Raw genomic sequence first — 12,675 nt, 5'->3', positions numbered from 1 at the left:
CCGGTCCGGGAGGATCCCACGTGCTGCGGAGCGGCTGGGCCCGTGAGCCATGGCCGCTGAGCCTGCGCGTCCGGAGCCTGTGCTCCGCAACGGGAGAGGCCACAGCACTGAGAGGCCCGCGTACCGCAAAAAGAAAAAAAAGGCGGGGGGGTGTTGAATGGGGGTGGAGGGGGCTGATGGGGAAGCAGGGCAAGGGGTAGCCCGTGAGCATACGTCCAGCGGGCAACACCGAATGATGACAAACACGGGAGTGACGCTTGTCCCATTCCAGGCACTGTACACACTCACGTGCACACACACTCACACACGTGCATATGCACATTCAGGCGCTCGCACACGCCCCTACAGGGTGACCACTCTCCTCAGCCCCGTTTTGGACACAGGACCAAAGTTCAGAGGTTATTTAGGCAGCAGCCTGCTCAGGCACCAGTGATGAGGGTCCCCCAGGACTGGGTTCCGTCATTGGGGTCAGTGCACCCTGCTTACGTGGGAAAGGATGTGCATAACCTACTCACATGCACTACCCTCAGAACAGTGATGTTCCTACAAGGGTTGAGCTCCGCACAGACCTCACATTGATGCAGCTTCCGTTCCTGGCCTGACAGACAGCCCAGCTCCCCTGCTCGGACTGTGGCCTGAAGGACAGAAAAGGGCCTCTGGTTTTAGGGCTGTGTTAAGGTTTTCTAGGGAGATACTTGGCCTCGAGCAGGAGGGCATTCTGGTGAATATCTTGTGGGCGCCTCAGTGAAAATTCCAGAGCAGAAAACGTGGCCTCAGGAGACGTGGATGCCTCCGCTCTGTGAGCAGCTGGGACGGGACACATTTTTCTGTTACGCTGTCAGCTTTAAAAGCACGGAGGCACGTTCTGCATCACACTCTAGGACAGTGAAGGGAGCATGACATGAAACCACCAACACCCAGTGGGTCCCAGAGTTCCCCTGAGTTCCCCACGCCTGCCTTTCTCCTCTCACAGTTCAGGGCAGGGTTAACCTTCCAGAGGATTTAAAGATAACTCATTTTTTCTTATTATAAAAGAAAAACATGCCCAGTTTTCTTTATGGTATTGCTGAATTTAATTTCTGTTTCTAATGAAAGTTAAAAGTAAACAGCTTTCAAAGTCAAATAAAACTTAAAACCCATGGGATAAAACCTGTGCCGCTGTCTTAGCATTTCCTGTCGCTCGCCCCTGGGTTGGGCTGTTTGGGGGCCGAGTGCCCCTCACGGGGCTCCCTGTTTTGTGGGGCTCATCCTCTGCAGTTTCCCAAGAAAGGGCTCAGGAGCAAAGCCTTGTGCAGGTGTCCTGCCCGAGCTAGGCTCGCTGGGGTGTACGTTCTGGAGTGAGGCATCCTTTTCCCCTGATTACTACCTAATCTAAGGTGCCTTGGGTTTTCTGCACACCCGGTAGGAAGTGTAGTGAGAGTTTACAGATCTTGGCAGGTTTAACTGCAGGACTGTTCCTGCGGCTGATGCTGCTCCCCTCTTCTCCCCAGGGATGCAGAGCTCCCGGTCGTGAGAGCCCAGCGGAACCGCCTGTGTGACCTCCTGGGCATGCCCAGACCTCAGCTCGTCCCCAAGGTAACCACCTGTCCCCTCAGGCCACATGGGGGACCTGGGGCCCCTTCTTTTTCTTTTTTTTATAATTTAAAATAGACGCTCTTTTAAAATATTTTTCTAGCTTTTTCAATATTTATTAATCAATAGAATTTTTAATATAACATCTAAAGTGTTTACTAATCATTATCCAAACAGTAGACCAAACTGAGTATTTAAGTACTCCCACATCCTAGCTGCTGTAAGTTTTTAAAAAATTTTTTTAATTTAATTTTTTAAATTGAAGTATAGTTGATTTGCAATGTTGTACCAGTCTCTGCTGTACAGCAACGTGACTCAATTATACACATACATTCTTCTTTTCATATTCTTTTCCACTATGGTTTATCACAGGATATTGATTATAGTTCCCTGTGCTATACAGTAGGACCTTGTTGTTTATCCATCCTGTATATAATGGTTTGCATCTCTAATCCCAACGTCCCAGTTCTTCCCTCTCCCTTCCCACCCCACAACCACAAGACTGTTCTCTATGTCCGTGAGTCTGTTTCTGTTTTGTAGATAGGTTCATTTGCGCCATATTTTAGATTCCACATATAAGTGATATCATATGGTATTTGTTTTCCTCTTTGACTTACTTCACTTTAGTATGATTATCTCTAGTTGCATCCATGTTGCTGCAGATAGCATTATTTCATTCTTTTTTATGGCTGAGTAGTATTCCATTGTATATACGTACCACATCTTTTTTATTATTATTAATTTATTTATTTGGCTGTGTTGGGTCTTCATTTCTGTGCGAGGGCTTTCTCTAGTTGTGGCAAGTGGGGGCCACTCTTCATCGCGGTGCGTGGGCCTCTCACTGTCGTGGCCTCTCCCGTTGCGGAGCACAGGCTCCAGACGCACAGGCTCAGTAGTTGTGGCTCACGGGCCTAGTCGCTCCACGGCATGTGGGATCCTCCCAGACCAGGGCTCGAACCCATGTCCCCTGCATTAGCAGGCAGACTCTCAACCACTGCGCCACCAGGGAAGCCCCCACATCTTCTTTATCCATTCATCTGTCACTGGACATTTTGGTTGTTTCCATGTCTTGGCTATTGTGAACAGTGCTGCTCTGAACACAGGGGTGCATGTATCTTTTTGAATTATAGTTTTGTCTGGGTATATGCCCAGGAGTGGGATTGCTGGATCATATGGTAATTCTATTTTTAGTTTTCTTTTTTTTTTTGCGGTATGCGGGCCTCTCACTGCTGTGGCCTCTCCCGTCGCAAAGCACAGGCTCTGGACGCACAGGCTCAGCGGCCACGGCTCACGGGCCCAGCCGCTCCGCAGCATGTGGGGTCTTCCCGGACCGGGGCACGAACCCGCGTCCCCTGCATCGGCAGGCGGACTCTCAACCACTGTGCCACCAGGGAAGCCCCCCTATTTTTAGTTTTCTGAGGAACCTCCACACTGTTTTCTATAGTGGCTGGACCAACTTACATTCCCCCCAACAGAGTAAAAGGGTTCCCTTTTCTCCACACCCTCTCCAGCATTTGTTATTTGTAGACTTTTTAATGAAGACCATTCTGACTGGTGTGAGGTGGTACCTCATTGTAGGTTTGATTTGCATTTCTCTAATAATTAGTGATGCTGAGCATTTTTTCATGTGCCTACTGGCCATCTGTATGTCTTCTTTGGAGAAATGTCTATTAAGATTTTCTGCCCATTTTTTGATTGGGTTTTTTTGTTGTTGCGTTTTATGAGCTGTTTGTATTTTGGAGATTAAGCCCTTGTCTGTTGCATCATTTACAAATATTTTCTCCCATTCCATAGGTTGTCTTTTCAGTTTTTTTTTATGGTTTCCTTTGCTGCGCAAAAGCTTGTAAGTTTGATTAGGTACCATTTGTTTATTTATTTTATTCGTTGCCTTGGGAGACTGACCTAAGAAAACATTGGTACAATTTATGTCAGAGAATGTTTTGCCTATCCTCTCTTCTAGGAGTTTTACGGTGTCGTGTCTTATGTTTAAGTCTTTAAACCATTTTGAGTTTATTTTTGTGTATGGTGTGAGGGTGTGTTCCAACTTCATTGATTTACCCGGGGCCCCTTCTTTGTGAGGCCTCCAAATGCAGCTCCAACAAGCTCCTTTCTTGAATTCCAGGGTCTAGAACATTCCAGGCCATGCTGCCCGCCTCACTTTCCATGTCACGGTCCACGTAGGGCTTTCAGGACCCCAGGGAGGCGGCCCTGCCAGGGCCGTGGGACGGGAGCAGAGCTGAGGCCTCCACTCTCCTCTCCCACCTGCCCCCAACCTCACCCTGCAAGCCAGACCCTGTGCCCACTGCCAGCTCCTCCCCATGGGCTGAGCCTGGGGGCACCCCAAGCAATGGGGCAGTGTTTCTGCTGCTGCTCCCGCTCGCCCTGTCCCCCGCCCCGCCCCCGCCAGCACGCCCTCTCTGGCCAGGCACGTCTCACGTGTGTCCCGTGGAGCACGGCACCCAGGACCAGTCCTCTGCCGAGCGCCCTGGCCTCTCTCACCCTCAGAGCAGCATAGCAGCCTTCCGCCGTGTCGGTTGCCCCCAGGACACCCATCCCACTTGGGACTTTGTCACCTCCAGGGCCGCCCAGGGCCGGCTGGTGTCTGCTGAAGTTGCCGTCCTCCACGGCAAGTGTGGTGTGTGCGTTGTAGCTGCGGTTTTCTGAGATCGAGGGCCACAAGCTGTTCTTGCAGGTTGTGGGAGACTTGAGACTGTTTTGTGTGTTCTTGGCAGAGAATCAGAATTCGGTCTCTCATCAGTCTGTGGGCCCTGCAGGAGCTGGAGTGGGTCTGGAGTGGGTCGCAGCAACACGGACTGTGGTCCTGGGGAGTGGGCGTGCCCTCCTCCTGTTCCCATCGGCTGTGTCCCTCTGGCCTTGGGTTTGAACCCTGGCTCTGGAGAGGCTGTTCCAGAGCTTCCTGTTGAGGAAGGACGTCCGGGCAGAAGTGCATGGCGGTTGTAGTGCGTGGTTCTAGGTCTCCACGCACCCAGGTGCCTGCCCTGAACACTCCCCGACGTGAGCCTCAGGCTGCGGGGGTCACCGGTTCCCATTTCTGGTGGACTCACCTGGCAGAGGACTCACGGTGGGAAATGCTGACAAGCAGATTCCAAAGTGACCGGTGCTCCCTGGCAACGTGTGTGCTCAGGGCCACTGTGGCAGCTCCAGGATGTAGGCCCCCTGGTTTCCCTGGTGACGGGAGTGTGACCACCTTTTCTGAGATCTGAGCCATTCGGACATTGTCTTTCGTCACGTGTCAGATCTTCACGTTCTCTCCGGATTGTCTGTCTTTTTATACTTTGTCTTCAGGGACCTTGTTCTGGATGCACGTCCTGCGAATGTCCTCCCCTCCAGGGCTGGGCCTTCTTGCCCGCAGACCTGACATGGCCCTGCCTGGGGTATCCTGATCTCCTCCAGGGTTGACATCCTCTGTTTTTTTTCCTAAAAGCTTTACTGTTTTACCTTTTACGTTTGGACTCACGATCTAGCTGACCCAGCTCCCTTCTCGCTACGTCGTGTCGTCAGGCCACACATGTGGCTCTACTCTTGGACTGTCTGTCCTCTGGGTCTCTCTGTCCATCCGTGAGCCAGCGCAGCCTGTCCTACAGATATAGATGTAGGTCTCAGTCCCAGAGATGCAGGGTTTAGGTCTCACAGTGGGTCACAGTGCCCAGTTGTCTCAATCCTGTGGTCCTTTTTTCTTCACGATTGTCTTTTCTTCCTGGCCGTTGGGTTCCCACCCCACCTATAGAATCAACTTGTCAGTTTGTGCTTCAGGAGTTTGGCCGAGGTTGCCTGCAGCCTGAAGGTCGATTTGGTAAGTGATGTCTCTGCTCTGAGTCTTCTGACCATGAACATGGTGTGTCCACGCATGGACCCCCTCAGTGTTTTATGGTTTTTGGAGCAGAGATGTTGCACATCTTTCTGTAATTGTCCCACAGTTCTTGGATATTCTTTTTTTTTCATTTTTGTTTCTCTTTGCCTTTCAATTTGGGAAGTTTCTGTTGACCTGTCTTCAAGTTCACTGATTGTTTCCTTGGCCACATCTGGTCTTAGGACAAGCCCGTCCGAGGCATCCGTTTCAGTTACGGTGTTTGTGGTCTCTAGCCCTCCCACCACTGCTTACATTGTCTGTCCCTGCGTGGTGCCACTTTGTCCACTAGGGTCCTTGGCATATTAATCACAGCTGTTTCAAATTTCTGGTCTGATAGTTCCAACGTCTCTGCCATTTCTGAGTCTGGTTCTTACATTTGCTGTCTCTTCAGACTGCTTTTTCTTGCCTTTTGTTGTATTTTGTACTTTTTTGTTGAAGGCAGCCTTGTTGGGGGAACAGCAGCTAAGTAACCAGAGCACAGGGTGTTTGCTGCAGCAGCAGGTCCCAGGCAGAGCCCCTCCCAGTTCTTGTTCTCATCCTCAGGGAAACCACAGGAGGGGCTGAAGTCCCTTTGTCTCGTGTTAATAGAGCCACAGTGGAGTTTTTGATCAGTGTTTATGTAGTTTATCTTTTTTAATCATTGCACTTTCAATTTCTGTGTTCCTACATTTAAATGTGTTTCTTATGAACAGTAGATAGGTCTCATCTCTTTTTAGTCCAGTTTAACCGTTTTTGATAATTGGAGTGTTTTGTCCACTTACATTTAATGTGTGATTTTGGATTTGCTGGGTTAATTTTCCATTTTCCATTTTCTGTTCAACCCTGTTTGTTTCTTTGCTCCTTTCTTGTCTTTGTTTGGATTGGTTAATGACTTTTTTTTTTTTTTTTTTTTTTTCAGCACTTTTTTCCATTAACAGAAGGACAACCTGAACTATAACATGTAAGTGTACAGTAGTTAAAAAATACTATTTACATGAGTGGATAATTTAATAAAAAATGCATACAATTGTCATGTATGCAATTACCAAACTCTGTACTTCCATATTATAAGAGAGATTCCAGAGAGAAAATTAACTCTATGAAATATTTAAGTATACATTAATTCATAGAAATCACATATATACTATTATGCAGGTATGTGTGTGTATATATATATATATAAATATATCTAAGAATATATATATTGCTCTACCCTACAAATGGTAGCTCCACACACACATATACACTTATGTGCTATGTGTATATTTACATGAATACATGTATTTCTATACCCTGTGTATATGGTAGCTCTGTGCACTGTGTTATAGCTTATTTTCTTCTCACTTTTTCGATGTTATAGCTCTTTTAACATCCTGAATAAGAGTTCTGCAAGAGTTTCAGGAATCATTGTCAGTACATCTCTCTTATTTTTTGAAATGGCAGAGTAAGATTCCATTGCAGACATGTCATAATTCAGCTGAACACTCTTTTCTTGATGGACTGTTTGGTTCTTTGTTAATGTTTTTTTTTTTTTTTTTTTTTTTTTTTTGGCGGTACACGGGCCTGTCACTACTGTGGCCTCTCCCCTTGCGGAGCACAGGCTCCGGACGTGCAGGCTCAGCGGCCATGGCTCACGGGCCCAGCCGCTCCGCGGCATGTGGGATCCTCCCGGACCGGGGCACAAACCCGTGTCCCCTGCATCGGCAGGCGGACCCTCAACCACTGTGCCACCAAGGAAGCCCGGTTAATGACATTTTTACCATTTCACTTCCCCTTCTGTTAACTTCCTGCAGTTTTCCTGCTGTTTGTTAGTGACTGCCCGTCAGGACAGCATTCCTTTCCCACGTACGGCAGTCAGGACGGGCGGTACTGGGCGGAGGGCTCTGGCTGGGGTGCCCTTGCTTCCCAGGGCCCAGATGGCCGTGGCCTGCATTCCGTTCAGCCGCCTCTCTCTTCATTGTCCTTCAGTTCTTCACTGTGCTCTTAACTCTCTCTTCTCCTTGTGGCTAAGTTATTTCTGAGGTGATGTCTTTTACCCCCTTTCCTCCCCCCCCCCACCATGCTGTACTAGTGTCCGCCTTGCCTGGCCCTTCTCTGGGGCCCCTACAGGACCCCCTCAGATGCGGGCTGAGGGCAGCTCTGGTCGGCCCCCAGGTGACACTGTGGGTGACAGGGATGGCAGGCCGAGTGTCAACTCTCCCCTCGCCTTGTGTGACGGCCAAACACAACACTGGCTTCCTAAGGAAACGTGCTTTCTACATTAGGAAAATGTCACACAGATGGATGAAGTTGGGGGGACAGTGTAGTCACCCTCCCCACCTGCTTGCTGCCCAGAGGTTGTGTTGGCCACGGGGCTCCTGGCACGTTCGGGGAAGCGGCACAGATGCAGTTTCCTGCAGGAAGCGCGACCCAGGGAGGGCTGGGGAGATGGCGCTGACCGGCCTGACCCTGTCATGTGTCCTCCACAGCCCAGTGTCCGCTGAGGCCAGTCCGGGAAGCTGAGTCCTTGCCTCTGCCTGCCTGGGAGGAGGAGCCTGGGCATGGTCGGCATGGAAGACCTGGACGGACGGCGGCGGTCTGGCTGGTGCGTGTGAGGGACCTGGAGTTCGTCACCTGGAGGTGGCATTTCCTTCCATGCATCCTGTGCCACAGTGACCTGGGCTGTTGGTGCATTTGTCCTATATCTAACCTGTGTCTTACTTATAAAATCACGTGCTGAGCAGCTCTGTATCTGCCTGTGCCTGACACTGGTGCCGGTGAGGGAGCTGGAACCAGAGGGGGTTGTAGGCTCCCCCAGCTCCTGCACCGAGACCCGCTGGGATGGGTGGCCCCAGGGGGGACAGGCCCGGGACAGGCCGGTTGCAGCCTCCCGTGTGCTGTCCTGTCGCCACGTCCACCATGGCCTTGTTGGGCTTGCTCGTAGCCGCTGACAAGCTCTGAGCGACTCACATTACATGTCAGATGCTGCAGGGGCAGAGAAGGTGCCATGCCTCGGGGTGGGGGTGGGTGCCGTTCAGCGCCGCCTCCGGGTCTCTTTTGCAGCGTGGGTGGGGGCTGTCTTCCCTCCTCACCCCATTCTAGTGCCCAGCGCGCATGGCGGTCGCACGCACGTCACCTGCCCTCGTGCGGTTTCATTCAGTCAGAAAGAGCCAACCTGTGTTCTCAGAATCCCACCAGGACCAGTTCAGCCACACGGGGGACTTGTGACAGCAGCTCAAACCCTTGACGGAAGCAGGGCACGGTCAGTGGCTTCATAGATCTGCCGACGTGTGGCCTCCAGGATTGTCTGAACCTTTTCTTCATTTATCCAGAATGGGGTCCACACTCAGGGTTTCTGAAGCAAAGACAGGCTGCTTTTGTCCACATGGGCTGGCACTCATGCTGGCCTGTCCAGGGGCCAGTGAGGCCGACGTGTGTAAAGCTTCCCCACTTGAGCACCTGCGTGGCCAGTCTCAGTGCTGAGGGGTCAGGCCGCCTACTGCAGGAGCCTGTGTGTGGCAGGCTCCTGGTCCATCCCCACCCTTCCACCTGCTGCTTCACGGGTTGAGGTCTGGATGCAGGACAGATGTAGACGGGCAGGTAGAACATCTGAAGTGAAGTCGTCCAGCCACAGGCCCAGGACAGTGTTCCTGCACCTGGGCCACGGGACAGACCGCCCCTCCTGGGACGTGCGCGCCCACAGGTCCATGGCTGGAGGCCATGGTAGGTGTTGCTGGTACAATCCTGAGACGTGTTTTCCTGCTGCCTTTGCTAAGTGAGTTTCTCCTGCTCCAGTTGAGCCAGTGGACATGCCGGGATCGCCGACCTTCCCTGAGAGTGGAAGCCCATGTTAGTCTTGCGTGAGGTTTTAACTTTCATTTCATTTAAGCCTTAAAACATGTCTCCTCTTGAAAATAAGTAGAGTTTTTTCCATTTTCAATGGAAGAATAGCCAGAGGCCCCATAGCTGGTGGACGTTGTCACGTGGTGAGGGGTCCTGGATGGCCAGGCGGCCTCAGGCCACATGAGGCCACGCTGGTTGGAAGGCTCTCCTGCAGGGTGGCCACAGGAGGCCCCACTTGTATCCCTGCAGCAGACGGGGTCCACAGAGCAGCACCTAGACCTTGGCTGAGAAAACCAAGCAAGGAGCTTTTGAGAAGGAATACAATGAACTGTTTTTAGCATAATTTTAAAAAAACACCAAGATTCCAGAGACACGGTCTCTGAGACATGGAGACAGGCCAGTTTACCACGTTGATGATGCTGTGTCGTGAAGCAATTCTTCTTCCATTGCTGATCTACCTTCGCAACCCGAGGAAAACCAACAAAGCCGGCAGCGTCCAGCTGCCCCTGCACACCTTTGGCCATGGTCAGCACCTGTTCTCATCAGGCGCCTGGTGGCTGGGAACCTCCTCCTTCATTTGGAGCCCATCATCTGGGTCCAGGTGACAGATTTGTGGGGAGTCCCCCCTCATGATGACGTGGCCAGAAGCAGACAACAGCAGAGGTGGACATCGTGGAAAGCAGTGGTCTGAAGCAAGTCGGGGTGGGTGGACAGTGCTGGGCTGCCACCTGGTAGAGGGAGTGGCCAGGAGACACCACCACCACCACCACCCCCGAAAGGGGCAGAGAAGGGCACCTGTGGCCCCAGTGGGAGTGAGGTGGGTGGGTCTGAAGAGCCGCAAGAAGCCTCGTGCCTGAAACAGGATATGTGAGGGCAGCGGTGTGGCCGTGAGCATATGGCCATGTCCCAGACACAGAGTGAACCATCCCAGTGAGCAGGTCCCTGGCGTCCCCAGGATCCATGTCTGCTGAGCCCTGGAGGCTGGCTGGGAAGTGTGGATGTGATAGCATAAGGCCCAGGGCCAAATCTAGTAGCAGACCCCACATACAGCTGGGGCCCTAAATAGCTGTACCCTCAGCAGCAAGGAGAGTGAGAAGTAGGTCCCCACAGGAGCACACCTGTCTCAGTCTCTGCCTGGTGCTGGTGGAGGGGAATGTGATCACATTGGCGCCCGACCAGTGGTGCTGACAGACACTGGGAAGAGGAGGCAAACAAAACCCTCTCTGGAAGGATGCAGGCTGAGCCCTACAGAGAGAAGAACATAAGCTCACATCCCCAAATTGCACAAAATGCACAAAGAAACAAGGCACCATTAGCAAGACCTTAATAAAATCAGACCCCAAAAGACACAAAATATAAAATGAATTCAGTTTTGAAAAGGGTTAGAAATTATCAAGAGGAAATTAGCGGGGGAAAAGGCTCAATGGATGAATTAACCACCTAGACATGGCTGAAGAGAGAATTGGGGAACTGGAAGATCTGAAAGAGTTTTATCCAGAAAAACAACTGGAAAATATGAAAACAAAGTGAAGAGACACCAGAGAACCTGCCCTGTGTGCAGCTGGGGTCTCGGGAGACGGAGCCACATATTTGGTGATAGAAGCAAGATCCCAAACAGGACAAGCTCACGTCTGGACACGTTGCAGCAGAACTGCTGGGAGACTGGGTGGTCCGGGCAGCTGCCCCTCTTGGATGGCAACAGTGGACTTAACACTGGAATGAGATCCTCATCGAGCTGAGAGAAAACAATTCGCCTCGGCTGGACTGAAGCTAGTACAGCTGTCATTCAGGGAAGAACAAAATAGGTCGTTACAGATAAAACAAACCTCCTTAATGCCAGTGATGGTTTCCAATCTTGACACTGTTGACATTTGAGGTCAAATAATTCTTAGTTGTGGGGACCGTCCTGTGTGTTGCAGAATGTTTAGCAGCAACCTAGATGCCAGTAGCAAACCCCCTTCCCAGTTGTGATGACAGAAATATCTTCAGGCAGATTCTGGGGGCAGATTCTAGTGGATAAAGCTTAGGGATCATTTTCCTGCTGCCAGGTGAACGCAGGTGCAAGAGAGAATGTTGGGCAGAGAAAACTATAAACAACGACCATGTAACAAAAAGAATAACGGCTAATATGTAGATTTTTAAAAGCACGTAGAATTTCTTTTTAATGGACAATGGTAACATACAGTATAAAAATAAACATGCATTTTTAGAAGGTCCTGGAGTCCTGTAGCCAGAACACTGATCCTCTTGCCTCTGACCAACACCTCGTGTGCTTTGGGAAGGGTCTTCCGAGACGGCAGGCAGAGACCCCGATGCTTTTAAATCACCAAGGCGGGGAATTCTGACTCAGACATGACTCCACAATGAGGCCACTCCTGATTGTTCAAGCCCCCCGACCCTACTCGGACCCAGGAGTTACTGCCTTGTTCACATGAACTGTTAGGGCAGGGCTCCCATCAGTGGGAATCATCACTCAACTCCAGCATTGATGGCACCAATGATTCAACACATCAATGATTTGTTCTTGGATCAAGGAGACAGGCCCCCAGGGGTAGCAGCTGTGCGTCACCTTTAGGGAAAAGCCATTGGCCTCCTGGGACCGAGAGACCAAATGCACAAAGGGACAATTCCAGACCGTGTCTCAACATAGAACTGTGTAGCCACTGGTCCCCAGTGGCCAGGACGTGGTCACAACTGCCAGCTTCCCCAGTTCTAGCCATACATCCAGCTTAGGACCAACTGGAGGAGGAGACTCACTCGCCCGACCGCTCACGCCACGGCCCCCCCGCCCCCCGCCAGGCACAGCGGGGCGCCCCCCTCCGCCCGCCCCGCGAGGGGCCAGCTCCCCGCCAGACAAGCCGTGAGCACGCAGCCCCTGTCCCCGGGCTGGGCCTTGTCTAGTTCCATGTCTCTCACACATGCGGCCCCCACATGGCTGGAGCCAGCCACCCACTCAGACACGGACCAGACTTTCCACAGTGGCCAGAGCTGGGAACGAGGCAGGCGTTGGGGAGCCGTGCAGTGACTAGAACGAGTGACTAGAACGTCTGCCACAGACACAAGGGAGGCCCTCTGGGGAGGGTGCATTGTGTGGCCACGCCCTCCCCGAGGGCAGAGGAGCTGCTCCATGTCTCGGTCTGTGGTATCTGTACACATGTGTGGACACGTGTGAGATACACGGTGGGGTGTGGACAACACCCCTCAGGCGTGTGCTCACGGCTGTGTGCTTTACCACACGTAAACCACACCTGATAAGAACACTAAGACGCGCCCTCCTGGTGAAGGGGATTTGAGGGGCATCTGGGTGCCACCCTCCACCGGGCATGTTCCCCACTGGGGGCCACGGGGCCATCCTTCCCTACTTGCTCTCGACCCTGGGCTGTGGCTGCTGGGGGCCTCGTACATACCTGGGAGCAGCTGCCATGGGTCTG

General features: G+C 51.8%; 1 protein-coding gene across 1 annotated transcript in view; it reads left to right on the top strand.

Moving 5' to 3' along the window:
• Nucleotides 1–7,905, top strand: part of TBCD (tubulin folding cofactor D) — a 181,426-nt gene extending 173,521 nt beyond the window's left edge. The window contains exons 38-41 of the mRNA XM_007456808.1: nucleotides 1,491–1,575; nucleotides 4,078–4,207; nucleotides 7,532–7,584; nucleotides 7,891–7,905. Of these exons, the coding sequence (XP_007456870.1) occupies nucleotides 1,491–1,575; nucleotides 4,078–4,207; nucleotides 7,532–7,584; nucleotides 7,891–7,905 (283 nt within the window). The remainder of the gene's footprint in view (nucleotides 1–1,490; nucleotides 1,576–4,077; nucleotides 4,208–7,531; nucleotides 7,585–7,890) is intronic.
• Nucleotides 7,906–12,675: the final 4,770 nt, after the last annotated feature.

The sequence above is a fragment of the Lipotes vexillifer genome, unplaced genomic scaffold (genome assembly GCF_000442215.2).
Source record: "Lipotes vexillifer unplaced genomic scaffold, Lipotes_vexillifer_v1.1 scaffold299, whole genome shotgun sequence".
Lineage (NCBI taxonomy): Eukaryota > Metazoa > Chordata > Mammalia > Artiodactyla > Lipotidae > Lipotes > Lipotes vexillifer.
Note: the sequence above shows the minus strand (reverse complement) of the source record. Positions and strands in the feature narration are given on the sequence as shown.